This window comes from Kogia breviceps, chromosome 4, assembly GCF_026419965.1.
Source record: "Kogia breviceps isolate mKogBre1 chromosome 4, mKogBre1 haplotype 1, whole genome shotgun sequence".
Classification (NCBI taxonomy): Eukaryota; Metazoa; Chordata; class Mammalia; order Artiodactyla; family Physeteridae; genus Kogia; species Kogia breviceps.
Genome location: NC_081313.1, coordinates 164,885,970 through 164,902,602, shown reverse-complemented (window position 1 = coordinate 164,902,602; position 16,633 = coordinate 164,885,970). Strand labels below are relative to the sequence as shown.

Genomic DNA, 16,633 nt, shown 5'->3' with positions numbered 1-16,633 from the left:
AAACACCTGAGCGCTCTGACTAGGACTTTTCTAATAAGCTTATCAAAGAAGGCACAGTGGAAGGAGCTCTTATTGAAATGTTTCATTCAGTAACTTTTTCATATCAAGGGAGCAGGCAGTGTCAACTCTTGCTGCAGTGAAATATTAGAAACCCAGCTAGAGCAGTGGGAAATCATTGTTTTCGTCCCCCATTGATACTTTGAGTCACTGGGTCTCTGAGATAGGTGGCATTTCTTGCAGGAAATGATTCAGGCACTCCACTGTAATCTCCCTCAGACAGAGGATGCTATTAACTGGACACTCAGCTGGAGGTACCAGGGCTTCCTAGCTGGGACATATGTTTGGGGCTCATTTGGTTTTGACAGTGACCCAACTGCAAACATATAATCTTGCTTATTAAGATAAATTGCCTGCACAAGAGATTTACCTTTTAAGATAAATCCTCCCCGAAGCTCACATTGTAAAATCCCCAGGGAATAATTTTTCCTGCATATCTGTCCCTCCTGCTGTATAAAATAAGGTAAGCAAAACAATATCTTTCTCTTTGGTTCCTAGAGCAGAGTGATGTGTCATAGTTACCATATTTGAGGAGTTGGGGGTAGGGGAGCAAGGTTCATCTTTGTATAGGATGGTAGCATTGAGAGTCCAAGAAATTTTAGATTCATAGATTATCCATCAGAAATGAAATGAGTTTGGATTGATACCTACTGCACCAATGGGCAGTTTCTTCCTACTAGGCAGTGAGTGACTAGGAAAGTAATTTTAATATATACTCAGGTCAAAGAGAATCAGAATCGCAATTCACTGCCCTGATCCCAAATCCAATAAAGGATTCTAAATATAAATGCTTTTAGATCATCCCCTCTTTTAGTTTGGCTAATCAAGAGTTGATGGATTTTTTCTTTTTAATGTTACTGAAAAGGCACTTGATTGGTCTTAGTGCAAAGAGTTAGGGGAGGTAGATAAAGAAGGTACCAGATTGGTTTGCTCTAGTTTTCTTTGCTCAATTGCTTCCCACCCCCTACCATGCATGGCCTCTTGATCCTTGATCCTGGATATGTCATCTTTCAGGGGTGATTTTTTAAAATCTTCTGAGATTAAAGATTTTTTTTTAATCTTTCCTGATTTAGGAAAACTGACCTTGAAGCCTTCTTATGAAATGCTTTGGTTTGGATCCCTTGGGTTCCCTTTGCTGACATTGGCCCCCATCTCCTGATTCTTTGGACTTTGCTGCTGAAAGTCATGGCTGGGAACTTCTTCAGCAACCTGTCCTTGAGTTGCTAGTGTCACTTCATCCAGCCTTATGGAGAACAGGCAGAACCAGGGAATTTGCATTTCTCCCGGGTAGTCTTACCAAGGACCCTCTGATGCTGGGCTACAAAGACGCAGATCCCTTGGTTAGAGACAGGAGCTCCCAGGGTTTGGGGCTAAGACCAGCACTTTACCTTATTGTCCTTTATTTCCTTCTCCATCCTATTTCCTCCATCCCTTACTTGCCTCCCTCAGGAGTACTTTGTGAATCCATCACTTGGCCAAGCATCTGCATCTGAGTGAGCCCAACCTAAGACAGAACTTTACTCCTGAATCAAGCTCTCCTGTTTTATCCAAAAGAATCTAGAGTCAAATACGGATATTCGTATCTAGATGATAGATGAGAGGAAGTTCAACCTCCCTCAGACTTTATGGAAAGAATATTAGCAATGTTTATATGTTCTATTCTTTGCAGAGTTGTAGGCATATGTCCTGAGGATAGTGAAAAGGGACATTTTCAGCGCTGCAAATCCAGGGCTAAATGGAGGGAAAGTCCAAGAAATACATGCAGCCTTTCACTGAGTGCCTCCAGGGTTCCAGGTTCTGTGCAAAGTATACGCATACCAATTCATTTCAGCCTCAGTATTAATCTGCAAGAGATCAGTAAAATTAATAGCGTCACTGTAAAGATGGTGAACCTGAGTCATAGAGCGTTTCACCAGTTTGTGTGATCATACAGCTAATAAGTGGCTCTATCCACTTCCCACACAAGAATTCCCCAATTCTTGAGGAGCTTCCAAGCCCCATTCTGTACTTTCGGAATAATTCGACATGGACCTCTAGGAGCCATAAACTGCCATTTCACACAGACGGGACTTTCTGGTAGCATGAAGGTGACCGAGACAAACACATTGTCCCCGCCAGAGCAAAGAGGAGAGCATTTTCCTGCTTCTTGCCTTGCCTGGTAAACATGGGGAGGTAGGGGTGGGGTGAAGGTGGGGACTGTCATTCACTGTTGCTCTGAGAACAAAGCATGTCTGACATTGCAGGGAGAGCCCCGGGAAGCATTTCAAAAGCTCCACTGGAACTAGACAACCTTTCAATCCATTTATCAAAGCGTCTGCAGTCCCTGTTTCAAGGTAGATGAAGCAATAATAAATTTGCGAAGAAAGTTAATCTGTGTCCGAAGCATTTTAGTAAATTAAAAAGGGGGGGATGTTGGCTGGAAGGGGGATATATTGGTTCTTGCCAACTCCTATTTGACTTACTGTCTCCTTAATAAGTCCTCTCTGGTCTGGTGTTTTTGGATGGAATAATCAGCCGGTTAATCATTTTCCAGAAGCAGGAAAATGCACTTTAGCTAATGCAGTTCGCCATTCTTTCAGAATCCTAATTATTTTAAAAGGCATCCCAATCGGGAACCCCACTTCCCAACCAAGAAAGCCTTTCCCACCAGCCGTCTTCCTTTATTTCCCCAGAAAATCCCAGCTCACCATTCTTTCTCTCACCCTACTCCAACCTCATCCCATTCATCTAAGGTTTAAAAAAAAAAAAAGCAAGTTCCCTTTCCCTGGTCACGTTTGAGCATTTTCCCGGAAGCAGGAGGAGGAAGGCACTTAACACCCAACAAGCAATTTGCCAAAACTAGGTTCGTGGGCGCTACGGATAGATCTTGTTATTTTTATTTAAGTGTCAGCGGAAAATGGTGGCTCTTGTCTCTCTCAAGGATAGTACTTAACAATAGCTCCATGCTCTGGCATCACGCTGAGATAAGCACACTATTAGGAATCCGCACAAAGGCCCCGGGATAATTGTGAAGGGACAGTTACCGAAAATGAAGCACCCAGCCCCAAACCCTCCTCCACGCCCCATCAGTAACACCATTAAAGCTGTCAGTTTGTCAGCCCACTGGAGGTATTTATGAAATCAATATACAATCCTGCAGATGGATGGCAGCGGTATTGTTAGCCAGAGAAGAGAGGCTCAATGGAAAATAAAATTAATAAAATTTACAAGCAGATTGTCACAGGGAACTGATAAATTCCCTACAATCTACTGTTTTGCTCAGTTGCGGCAGGAGGAAAGCCATGGCAGGGAGACGGAAAGAGCTGTACTTTAAACGAGGCTCCTGAAAGTAGGAGCAAGACTGGGTATATTTACGGCGAGAAAATAGTGAAGGGAAACCCAAGTGGCCGTCCCATCCAAGTGCAGGATTTTGTCTGTGTGACCGCTTTCGTGGGAGATCGCCTAGCAACTCCGTCAGATTTTTCTGCTTAAATACGGCTGTCCTTTCTTCGTCCCGCTGTACTGCAAACCAGAACCCTCATACAATTGTTATTCTTTCAGTATACCGGGGTGGCTTAAACTCAAAGGGGTAATGCATGATTGGGATATGTACCCCTTCATCTGGCTTCCAAGTGTTTTTAGAGCTGATCGTTGTAAACCTGTCTCCTGTTTCCTCCACCTGACCCTGATTTTGATCATTAGCCGTTTGCCAAAAGTGTGGCCTGAGCTGTTTCCCAGAGCGGCCAAAACTAGCAGCCGAGCCTGGGAGGCTAGCGGGCAGGGGCTTGCTGTCCCGGAGACCAGCCTTCACTCGGCAGAAAAGACTGGGCCCATTGTGGCTGCTGGAGCCTTGGGTATAGCCCAGATGCCTGGTGGAAATTGCATTAGTCAGATGACAGGACCTGGGCCCCCTTCTCTTGGAGGCTGATGGAGAGCAGAGGAGTGGCCTTGGTGACACTGCCTGACCTCTACTGTCATCGTGGGCTTTGTTCAGCGCCCCGACTCCAGGCTGGAGCCCTGCTCATTGAATCAGGCCCAGCCAGGGGAGCCTGCAATGGGGCTCACTGTGCATCTGAATTTACTTATATCAGTCGCAGGCAGAGGAAACTGGATTTGAGATGGGGAGCACAGTGTTATTCAGCCCCAGAATTTCCCTCTGTATTCATCCCTGCACCCTACCCCAACCCTGAGCCTTGCCTTGGTATCGAACAGTGGCCCCAGACAGTCCCCACGTGTCTTGAGTTGTGGCCCGCCGCTCAGAGTGTGTCCGCGGAGCTCAGACGATGAGAGCAGAAAAATGGACTCCTCTCCTCTGCTTCCTATGCTTCCTCCTGCTCCCTGGCAAAATGGTGATTTAGAGGGCCCAGGTTTTAGTGGAGGATGGTCGTCTGACCTCTCTTTCCAAATATATTTGGAGTCATCTATAGGTTTTGATTAGGTGCCCATGGAAAATCAGTGTGGGAGTGTCCATCCGTCTCTAGGACAACACGGCAATTTAAGACGTGTTTACCCTGTGACCCAGCACATTCTCCTTATAGGACTTTACACCAAGGAAGTAGCTGTACAAGTGTCCTCAAAATGTGTGGGCAGGAAAATTCATCCTGGTGTTTCCTTAAATGGCAAGTAAATAAATACCTAGCAAGGTGGGATCATATAGCCATCAATAGAACTGGATGATACACAGCCATTAAAAATGTTGACATACACGTACTGATAATGACAGGAACAGATGTTCTCAATATAGTATGCGAAAAAAAGAGGTTAAAACGGACTACATACTATGAGATCAGATTGGTAAAATTTATATATATATTACTTCTAATTGGTAACAGTGGTCGTGTCTGGGTAGGTAATTTTTTACCTTAATATCTGAAGGTTTTTGTGTTCTTTTCAAAACAATGGAGATATATATGATTGATACACATATATATGCTTGATTACTCACTAAGACCCCAAGCAAGCTTGGGGTATGAGTGAAAACAAGTGCATGTGTTTGGTCCAGCAAAAAATAAAACCCGAAAACAAAATGAAAAAAAAAGATGCATGGGTCTTAGGAAAGGATATTGAGGCTTTGGGGATTCTTAAAGGGGACCCTGGTACAAGACTTGGGTTTGAGCCAGTTTCAGGACCTGCCTGACACTTTGTCCCTTCCCCTCCCTGCTCAGAGCAACATGTTAGCATTGCTAAATGCGACACGAGGTGCAGTGGGACCCCCATTTGGGGTGGGTTTGTGGAAATGCAATTTGAATTCATCGTGCCTGTCACTAACACAATCCACGTGGCCCCCAGGGGTCTCTCTGGGTCTCTAGAAAAGCAGAGAGGGTCACCCCCCATCAGAAAGTCAGGATGGCCAGGCTCCATTCCAATCTCAGATGACAAAAGCAGAGAGAGTCCCTGAGAAGATGGGAGATTGAGTAATGTTGACCCTGCGGTGGGGGAGGGATGCTGTGCGGAGGCGAGGCGGAGGAAGGGGTCATCTCTGGGAGGTGGCAGAACAGGAGAATTGGGTGTAGTGTGTGTGCAACAAATAACCCAGCACTTGGCTCGTGGCCTGGAGGTGTGAGACCACCCACAAAGCCCGCCCTGGAGGCGAGCCGCTGGCCTGGTAACCATTTCAGCAAGGCCATCGCTAGCAGAACAATGTGAAGGCTTGTAGCAGCCTGGGGCCTGAGACTAAACAGTCCCCCAAACACTCCTGACCGCAGAGGCAGCCTCCAGAGGGGTTTTGTTATCATAATGAGATGCAGATAAAGCCGGGCCTGGGTCCTTAATGCCTGTGCCTCTTCTCTTCTTGTTTAGAGATCTGAGCGAAAACCAGATCCTGGGGATCCCGAGGAAGGCATTCCGAGGCATCGCAGACGTGAAGAACCTGTAAGTGATGTTTTTGTTGCTTCGCTGCAGATGTGGTTCTCCGGCCAGAGCAGGGGTGAGGGACACGGGACAGGGAGGTGGTATCCCCGTGCCTTGTGCCTTCAGTTCAGGCGCCTTTGAGACAGATTGAGGGGTGTGCTTAAGTGGTTTCCAGGGAACACACGTCGAACACCACGGCAGCTCCAGGGAGTCTTGTTCTTCTCTGGAGATTTGTCCCCATGTATGAACATAGAGTCCCAGACCTGAGTCACAGCCTGGCTGCACTCTGTGGGCCTGGGGCTCAACTCAGCTTTTCCCAAGGTCATTACCTTCTATAAAATAGGGGTGATAGCCTGGTGGGGTATTGATGCAAACGAGAAAATGTTTTTAATGCTTAGTGCCTCATACATAGTAAGTGTTCTGTAAATGGGAGACAAAGACGCTGAAGATAATGATGGTGAAGATCTCACTGTTAGTAATAGGATCTTATGAGGGAGCGTCAGGACTTGTGTCCCAGGATCATGGGGAGACATAGCCAGATCTACTGCACTAGGTGCTTGGGGGTTTTCTTAATTTTTATTTTGAAATAATTATTGATTCACAGGAAGTTTCAAAAATAGTAAGACTAGTCTGTGTACGCTTTTACCCAGTTTTCTCCCAGTGGTAACACCCTGTATAACTCTCATATAATATTAAGCCAGAAAATTGACATGAGTGCAATCCACAGACCTTATTCTTCAGATGTCCCAGTTTTACACGCACTCATTTGTGTCCGTGTGCACACATGTGCGCATGTGCAATTCTGTGTCATTTTATCACGTGCAGATTCCGTTGCTCATTACTGCAACTGATGCAGAACTGTTCCATCACCACGCTTTTGAACTTGCCAAATAACCTTTTGTTATTTCCTACCTGGCCCCCACTGTCTGCTGCTTATCATGACTCCCGGGCCCTTCCCTTCACGAGGAGTGTGCCTCCTGAATTTTCTATCCACACCACTGTGCCCGTGTGTTTGGAGAGGGGTACAGAGGAGGCATTTCTGCCCACTGATCTCCTCCACAGGCTTGCCTCCAACTTGAGAAGTCTTGAAGGAGGTTTTTTTGAAAACTGCTTTAGCTCTTAGCTTTCCCTGTAAGTACTGCAGAGATTTTGGTGTGCTGGGAAGCTGATGTTGGCTTCCTGATACAAGCTATGTGCCTCCCCTTTGCTGAGAACCGAGCAGAAAGCTTTAGGTGTTTTACATGCAAAGCACACCAGAGGGCTGAGGCATCTGGGGTGGAGGGAGCAGGGAACAGAGAGCACTTTGCAAGGGGCTCCAGACAGCAGGCTACCCACTGCTTCATCTGGGAGCATTTGCCCAGAAGCAGGAGCAGGCCAGGAGGAGCAGACAAGGCTGCAGAAAATGTGACTCGGGATCCTGCACATAAAGCAAAACTAAGAGGTTGTGTTGATTAGCATCTCAGAAAGGCAAGATGAGAGGGGAACTTACAGATCCAATAAAACCCCACAGATCAGCAGTGAGAAAATTGAGGACCAGAGAAGGGCAGTGACTAATTTAAAGTCAACCAGCTTCTTGATGGTTGAGCCCTAAATGAACATCTTACATACATAAAGTGGTATATCTATCCTATCTCATGGCTCTAATTTTAAATGGGCCAGTTAATTAAAAAAATATATATTGTGGTGATAGATAAGCAGGGTTGTGTAATTACGAGGTGCATTTTTTTTTTTTTTTTGCGGTACGCGGGCCTCTCACGGTTGTGGCCTCTCCCGTTGCACAGCACAGGCTCCGGACGCGCAGGCTCAGCGGCCATGGCTCACGGGCCCAGCCGCTCCGCGGCATGTGGGATCTTCCCTGACCGGGGCACAAACTCGTGTCCCCTGCATCGGCAGGCGGACTCTCAACCACTGTGCCACCGGGGAAGCCCCCCAACTACATTTTTGATTCTCAAGAAAGTGACTCAGTCTCACAGTGGTCCTCAATAGTTGCTGGGGTTTGGGGGGTTAATTGTTGTTGTTTTCCTGTACTGTCTCTAACTTCACAAAGGCCTCAGGAGTTAAAAGTGTTAAGAGTCCGCACACTCAAGAACTACGGACAGGCGCTCCTTCTCCACCTGGATGTGTGTCCTAAACAGCAAGGATCTAGTGGGACAGGGGAGGAGAGTAAACGCACTGCTTAAAGGATGAATTCACCAACAAAAAGAAAGGGGTTGATTACTTTATACTTCTAATCATTTCAGTCAGCATACTCTGGGGGGCCAGAACTTCTAAGACCCAGAAGTGTAATTCTCAAGTGACTTACGGTATAACTGGGGGCAAGAAACGTGCATACGAGAGGAAGTTTAGTGATTTAACAGTCCGCAGCAAAATGGTCCAGTGAGTGGCCAGGCGTTATGAAGGACTGTCAGAGCTCAGAGAAGAACAATAGCTTTAGGCAGTGTCGCCAAAAGGGTGACCATCTGATAAATCTGTGTCTGGTTCCCAGCTGTTCTGCATACTGAGTCTGTGACCTCGGGTACAGTACTTGACCCTTCTGAGCCTAGATTTCTCCCACAGGGAGAGGAGGATAAGAATTGTACCCAACCTCTTAGCGGTTTTGTGAAGGTGAATGAAATGATGTGTATGAATGACTCAGTACTGTGCTTGGCATGTGGAAGGTGCTTAGAAAGTTCTGGCTACTAGTACTGCTGTCTTCCTTTGTTGTTGTTATAATTGTAAAGAGTTTCGCGGAGCCCAGAATGATGATTGGAATTTGCCGAGTGAACAGGCAAATAGTGTGTGCAGAGCGGGGAGGCAAACCTATCTATACAAGGTGTGTTTTAAGGGCCCTACGCCGAGCCGTCTCATGGGAGTGGGGGGATTATGAGGCGGAGTAATAGGTGATCAGGTCAGAAAGAGAGGTGGGGGCCAGGTGGTGGCAAGCCTCGCCTGCAAGGAGTATGGACTTTAGAGGTAGGTACTGAGAAGGTGGCTAGCTTCCGATCTGGGAAAGGTCATGATGAAAACACTGATTCTGGAAGAGGAACCTAGGACACAGGAGAAGGTGGAAGAAGGAGGGGGGCGGTGGGAGAGGAGGCTGTGGTCCAATGTGAGGGATCAGGGCTCTCAGTCAGGAATGAAAGGAGGAGCCCCCAGTAAGACACCAGTGGGGACCAAGGCAAGAGAAGTGGCAATCCACGAGTTACTAGAGGCCACGGAAAGGAAGAGGAAAATGATAAGTTCCGTATTTAGATGACACAGAGAGTGATGGCAAATTCTCATAGTCATTCATCCATGCAGCCCTCAAAATGTTTTTTTGAGCTCCTACTAAATGCCAGTTCTGGGGGTAAATGCAGGAAGTAAGATATGTATCTGTGAGCTCTGCCTTCTTGGAGCTCCCACTCCACAGAGGTTGAAAGATCAGGGGAAGAACCAGGCTGGAAGATGATGAGTTGAGTGTAAAGGAGTGTCACGTCTTCCACAGGCAGTGTGGACTGAGCGTCTTCTATGCGTTGGTGAATTTGACATCCTGTCCTGTTTCTACTGGTTATGTGACTTTGGTCTGTGACCACAGCTACATCTCTGGTTTGACTAAGAGGGAGTGAAATTAAATAATCTTGTGGCCTTAAGAGAAAATGAAGTGTGTGTAATTGGAGGTATAGGACCCAAGCTGAGGAGCAAGTTCAAGAAGGGAGGCATCTGGGGAAAGGTTGATGACTGAAGTTGTGCATTTAAATATGCGTCAGTACATGTAAAATACGAGACGCTTTGCAGAACTTAAGTTTGTATAAAACCTGTTAAGGAAACTCCCTCCTCCGACCAGACGTCAATTACCCACTTGTAGAGATTGTCTCTTTTGTGAGTGATGAGTAGTGAATTTTAAACCTCAGGAATGTACATCCCTGTCATCGATCTGTTTATAAACCACCTGCCAGCCCTCAAACCGTCTCCATCACCTTGTGTGAGCTCAGGGAATATAACACTCTTCTACTAGTTACTTAAGTAAAATAGGAGAAGATGATAAATTACTGGAATGTCAGGCTACAAATGACAACTGGGCCTATTCATGATACCATATGCTTCATTAAGAGGAGAAAATCAGGGTTTGGCTATTTGTTGTTTATAATTTTGTAGGTTTTTTTTTTTGTTTTTATTTGTTTTTTTGTTTTTTTGCGGTACACAGGCCTCTCACTGCTGTGGCCTCTCCCGTTGTGGAGCACAGGCTCTGGACGCCCAGGCTCAGTGGCCATGGCTCACGGGCCCAGCCGCTCCGCGGCATGTGGGATCCTCCTGGACCGGGGCACGAACCCGCGTCCCCTGCGTCAGCAGGCGGACTCCCAACCACTGCGCCACCAGGGAAGCCCAATAATTTTGTAGTTTTGATATGGATTTTCTTTGCTTGTCCTGACAGGCCCCCTCAAGAAGGAAGAGACTGTGTTACCCCATTTTCCAGATGACAAAATTGAGTTTTGATCAGTGTGTATAATCTAGTAAAAGTCAGCAGACACCATTGGGCCTAGGCCTCCGCACTTAGCCTGCCCTTTGTAAGCCACCCAACCGTCTTCTGGACTCAATCCATAGACATTGCTATCTACCCAGAGCGCTCCCTACTGAGCCATGCCAGCAACAGGAAAAAGGAAAGAGTAACCAAGGAGGCTGCTGGCAGTTGGAGGTGGAGGCCTCATTCACAGAGGCAAGTAGGCAAGCATACAGCTGTTGTCAGAGGCAAGAGAAAGGACCCAGGGGGGTGTTTGAACCTTGTAGGAATGAGGAGACACAGGTGTAATACCGGTGCTGGAGGGATTTGGCGCCCTGCCCCTACCCAGGCAGCGGAAGGAAGCCCCTAATTGCTTCCTGCTTCTCCAGAGAAAAGAGAAAGTAATTAGCTGGGGATACCACACTCTGCAATTACTAAAAGCTGGTTTTATGGGCTGATCCTGCTCTGCTGCCTGTCTGGGAGGGGGACAGGTGCTATATTTAAAGGGAGATGAGATGGATAGATTGATCTGGAGAAAGAGGCAATCAGGTAGACTGACCAGTAGATAGACCAACACTTGACATGCCGGTATTCCCTGCCTACCATATGCAAATGCCGTGCTAGGGATTGGGGAAGACACAGTGAGAAAAAGAAGGGGAGAGAGAGAAAAGAGAGAGAGAGAGAGAATTGTAAGACATAGAGATAGGGGGAAAATGAATTGGACAAAAAGAGAGATGACAAGCCACAATCCAACAAAGCATAATAAGAAAAAGACAAAACCAGTATAGATTGTTTTTTTAAAAAAATGCCCCCTTGCTCTTTCTCAGCAGTTACGTTTTCCTCTGTTTTTTCAGTTTCTATTTGCGAGGACTCCGTAGGACATGCATTCCAGAAGGGAAAATCAATAACCCCTGTCTCTGCCAGCTAGCAAAATTTGGAACTGACGGTTTCAAAACAAAGCTGGGCAGGCGGCCTTTGTGTTTCCTAGTTAGTCTGAGTTGCTGCACTGCCCTCCTGCTTCCTGAGATTAATGAGGGCTGTCTCAGCCCCGTGAGCAGGCGGTAATCTTGTGTGTGTTTGGGCGGGGAGGCGGGAGGGACGGGAAGTGCCCACGGGTTGGTGGCATCTCTGTCTGCTCATCTCAGCAGCCGTTCACTCCATCACTGCACCTGCAACAGAGTTCACGCTCCTGGTCGTGCCCTGCAAGACTCTACACGGTCTGGGTCCCCTCTCACTCATCTTGTGCTTCTCATGCTCCATTCCATCCCTGGACACCCCAAGCTCCTTCCTGCCTCCGGGCCTTTGCACTTGCTCCTCCCTTTGCATGGGATGCTAAGCCCTCGGACCTCCGCACAGTCGGCTCCTTCAAATCGTTCAGGTCTCATCCCAAACATCACCTCCTCAGAGTGGCCTTCCTTGACCCATCTAAAGCAGCTCTTCAGCCCTCACTACTATCCCACTACCCAGTTATATTTATTCAGAGCACTTATCACCCTATGAAATGATCTTGTTCATCGATTTGTCACCCTGTCTCTGGATGTCACACAGAATGAACATGTGTACACAAGGACCCTGTCTTTCTTGATCACTGTGGAATCCCCAGTGCCCAAATGGCTCATGGCAGAGAATAAGGTGGACTAAGAACAAATCCAATGAATGTATTTGTTCTTTCATTCCTCAAGTATTTGTGGTTGGCCTATTACATACGAGAAATCATGCATAATTGTTAAAATGCTTAATATGAAAACGATATTATAAAAAGAATAAGACACCATTCTTGCACTTGGAGAACTCACAGTGTGGTGAGGGGGCAGACTAGTAAATCAGTGGTTGCAGGACAGGGGCCAGGATTCCATTGGCGGTAGGGACAAAGACGTGGGAAAGCCCAGAGAGACAGGCCTAATTCTGGCTTCACTCAGGAAATGACATGAGTTGGGTCTTGAAGGATGAGTAGGAGTTCACCCAGGGGAAGGGCATTCCAGGCAGAAGGAACAGCATATGAAAAATCACCAACCTATGCAAAGGGACAGAGATATGTGAAAGAGTTGAGGGGCTTGTCAGAGATTCGTGGCTGGAGCACAGTGAGCAAGAGGAACAGTGAAGAGAGTTGAGGTTAATGAGACAGGAGGTGGAAGATGGGGGAATGATGGTCAGGGAGGACCTTGAATGCCTGATCCATATGGCAATGGCAAGGGGGATCCAACGAAAAGGTTTTAGTAGGGGAGTGGCGTGATCAGATTTTCATTGCAGAAAGACGGCTCCAGCATCAGTGGGGAGGGTGAATCGCTGAGAAGCAGAGACTGGAGTCAGGGTGGCCAGCAAGGAGACTTGTGCAGTTGGTGAAAGCTTATAGTCCTGAATCAAGCAGGGCAAAGTGGACCTAAAGAGGCAGCGGCAAACTACAGAAACCCACGGGAGAAAGCCAGCGGGCCCTGGCAGCCGACCGGACAGGTGAACTGAGTGCTTGTTCACCAGGGCTTAGCGGGGTGGAGTTGGAGGACGAGAGTTGTGCCTGCCTCTCCTGATGGAGGCGATGCTGCGTCTTGGAAGGGGGATTTGGGAAAATCTGCTCGCAGGAGGCCAGTGGATGCTGACGCGTCACCGTCCCGAGGTACAGGTTTTCTAGCCTCTCCTTTGCATTCCTGACTGCGAGTGTCGGGTTCAGAGGTGCTACTGGAGGAAGTTGGACGGCACCCCAGTTTGCTAAGTGCTACCCAAATAAGCTGTCTAAAGAAAGGGATTGCAGCAGCCTGCCTGGCTGCCTGCCCCTTCCTCCCTCCCTTCCCCGCCCCTCCCTTCCTCCCCTCCTTCCTTCTTTCTTTCCACTCCCCCATTTTTCCATTCTTCCTTCCACAAACCATCATTGAGCCCTTACGCTCGCCAGGCCCAAAGCAAATCCTGCAAAGAAAAAGTTGAACAAGCACAGTCCCTGCTTCTCGTCACAGAGGGAGGCCAACAGATACACAAAGAGTGTATATAATATGATAAATACTCCCCTAGAGCACTCTTCTCTCTCTGCCCCCATGGCCACCAATGTAAGTGCTCAATAAATACCAGTTGATTTATTAAAGTAAATCCTCTGAAATGAGAACAATAATAAAAGAAACGGGTAAATTAGACTCCATCAGTCTGGAAAAAGATATGATACAGCGTTGTCCAAAGGCAGGATGATGGTGGTGGTAATCGCCCCTTCCCAGAAGTTGCGCCTAGAATTGGAAGCTGTATAGGCAACACGCAGAATTCCTTCCAGGCCAAGATGACACCGTTTTATAGATTGTGTTAGAGGTCCTCTGTTGGGCTTTGGATATTTCTCATTAACACCCCACCCTAAGTTCTAACTGCCTTCTTTCTGAGTCATCTGTCCCCTCCAACAGCCTGCAAGCTATGCAGAGGGAGAAGGTGAGTCTGTCTTCCTCAATGTTTTATTCGGAAGAGTTAGTTTTATGCCTGGTTCATAGTAGGTGCTCAATAAGCAATGAGTTAAGTGGGTGACTTTCAGAACAAATAGACTCCAGCATTTAGAGGACGGCTAAAACCCTGAGTGAAAGAGCATGATGACATCTCAGAGCAAAGAAGAATAAAAGCAAAGCTGCAAAAACCAGCCCAGAGAAACCTTTCTGTTTTTTCAGGATAATGGAGACCATTATTCTGGCTCCAGCACTAAAATTTGTTATCTGGGACATTTTTATTTGTAGGCAAAATTCTTTTTTAAATTCATCACAGATATTTAACCCCTCTGAGCACTAAATGCACAGCAAACAAGGGGTTTACAACAAGCATGTAAACTAGAATCACATCTTTCCTGTGTCCTGGCAAGAAGGCACAGTGATTCTGGGCCCCTCTGAGTTAGGTTTAGCAGTCCTATGAGACATACACTGTTTTTGTTTTTGTTTTATAAATTTATTTATTTTATTTATTTATTTTTGGCCGTGTTGGGTCTTCGTTGCTACACGCAGGCTTTCTCTAGTTGTGGTGCGCAGGGGCTACTCTTCGTTGCGGTGCACAGGCTTCTCATTGCGGTGGCTTCTCTTGTTGCAGAGCACAGACTCTAGGCGCACAGGCTTCAGTAATTGCAGCACGCAGGCTCAGTAGTTGTGGCTCGCGGGCTTTAGAGCGCAGGCTCAGTAGTTGTGGTGCATGGGCTTAGTTGCTCCATGGCATGTGGTATCTTCCTTGACCAGGGCTCGAACCCATGTCCCCTGCATCGGCAGGTGGATTCTTAACCACTGCACCACCAGGGAAGTCCCGAGACATACACTGTTGATTTGAGCTTTTGCCTGGAGATTTGTAGATCCAAAGAGAAAAGAAAAGGTCTTAAGAAGAGGGGGGATGGTTGTCACAGTAGAGATCATACTTTGAAACTCTAGTAGCTATTGCTGTTCTGATTCTTTGTCTCATCGGAGTCAATGTAATAGAGTGATTAAAAGTATGAGTTTTGGAGTCAGACTTGATATTTGCCTTTAATTCCAGATTTGCTGCTATGACTTATGTGACTTTAAGCAAGTGACTTACCCTTCTGAGCCTCAGTCTCCCAGTCTATATAATGGAAAAAGTACTAGTGAGAAGTAAAATAGGGAAACTGTGTGTCTTAACATATGTGCATAATACTACTTTAGTTTGCCCAAAGCCTTCATTGGTATTATCTTGTTTAACTAATGCAGCAGCCCTACCAGATCATTAGGGAAAAGTTTATTAGCCTCTAGGTATAGATGGGGAAGTTGAGGCTCAAAGAAATTCAGGAACTCTCTATCAAGGCAACAGAGCTAGTCAGTGGCAAGGCTAGGACAAGTCTGGAGTCTCGGTTAGTGCTTTTCTGAGTGGTTAGCTGGGAAAAGCTCTGAGATTTGACAAGCACAGAGTGATGGCTTGTGGGAAACAGCAGGTACAGATCAGTGGGGAACACTGGGAGAGCATTTGTGGTTTCCAGCACCAGCCAAGATCCCAGGCAGAAGCATGCTGTGATGGTCATTATTGGGACAGTATTTCTGAGAAGCCATCGAAGTTGTCTGAAAGTGTGAGTTCTTTTTTTCTTTTTTTAATTAATAGGCTTTATTTTTAAGAGCAGTTTTATTAGGTTTATGCAAGAATTGAGTGGAAAGTGCAGAGTTGCCATGTACCTCCTGTCCACACGCCCCCACACACAGTTTCTCCTATCATTAACACCTTGCATTAGTACGGTACATCAGTTGCAATTGCTGAACCAATACTGATGCATTTTAACTAAGATCCGGAGTTTACCTGAGGGCTCACTCTGTGGGTTTGGACAAATGTATAATGACTGGTATCCTCCATGGTAGTAACATACAGAAGAGTTCACTGCCCTGAAAGCCCCCTGTGCTCCACCCAACCATCCCTCCCTCTCTTCTGTGAAGCCCTGAAGTATGAGCTTTTAAATGTACAGGTAAACCCCTTCGTCTTTCACAGCCCTTCACAAAAGCTTACTCAACAGTGTGAGTCTTCCTTTTTTCTTCTTTGAGAGAGGGTAAGGGACACCCTGCAAGTTTAAGTGCCATAGAGCAAATCAGCAAGAAAGCCAGGACCAGGTAGGTCTCATAGCCTGAGGAAAACGTATAGCAATTTCTTCTCCTTCAGAGAAGAGCTATGATTCAAAGAACCTACCCAGGCCTGGGGTTATGTATAAACTGAATTAACTCTGAGGATGTTTAGATGATGGTTAAGTATTCAGGTTCCTGAGTCAGGCTTCCTGGAGTCAACAAACCCTGACTTTTACCACCTAACCTAACCTGATCTTAAGCAATTACATAACTCTTTCTTAGCCTCAGTTTCCCCATACGTTAAGTGGAAACAATGTTACTCCCATCAAGGTGTTGTTATGAAGATTACAAATAACTTAATATTGCTGCCTTTATTCCATCTCTGAGAGTTAATTTGCCTCAGATTGTCATATCTAATGGACTAAATCTTCCCTTCCTAGACAAATACATACCCCCAAAACAAAACTTATATTTATGATGTTCTGCTCCAAAGTTACCCCAACTCTGAAAATTTTAACTTCATCACACCTTCTCTTCTTTCATCCAGTGGGGCTTCCCTGTTCTGGTTTATGGCTTGTAATGGACCAGGGACAAAACAGCTCAGATAAAAGGAAGGTGTACCTTCCTCACCCTGTTCCCTCCTCCAGTCCCCATCAAGACTCAGAAAGTACCGAAGAGCCCAGGAATTCTGGGTTTGGTCACAGCTCTACTATTAACTGCTGCCTATTTGAGATAGGCTGATTGATCCCCCAAAGATGTGCACATCCTATTCTCCGGAATATGTGATCACGCATCC

The 16,633-nt window shown here is 46.5% G+C and overlaps 1 protein-coding gene across 1 annotated transcript in view; it reads left to right on the top strand.

Annotated features, from left to right (window-relative positions):
• SLIT3 (slit guidance ligand 3) overlaps positions 1–16,633 on the top strand; it is a 631,375-nt gene that overhangs the window by 408,377 nt on the left and 206,365 nt on the right. The window contains exon 5 of the mRNA XM_059063071.2: positions 5,836–5,907. Coding sequence (XP_058919054.1) covers positions 5,836–5,907 — 72 coding nt within the window. The remainder of the gene's footprint in view (positions 1–5,835; positions 5,908–16,633) is intronic.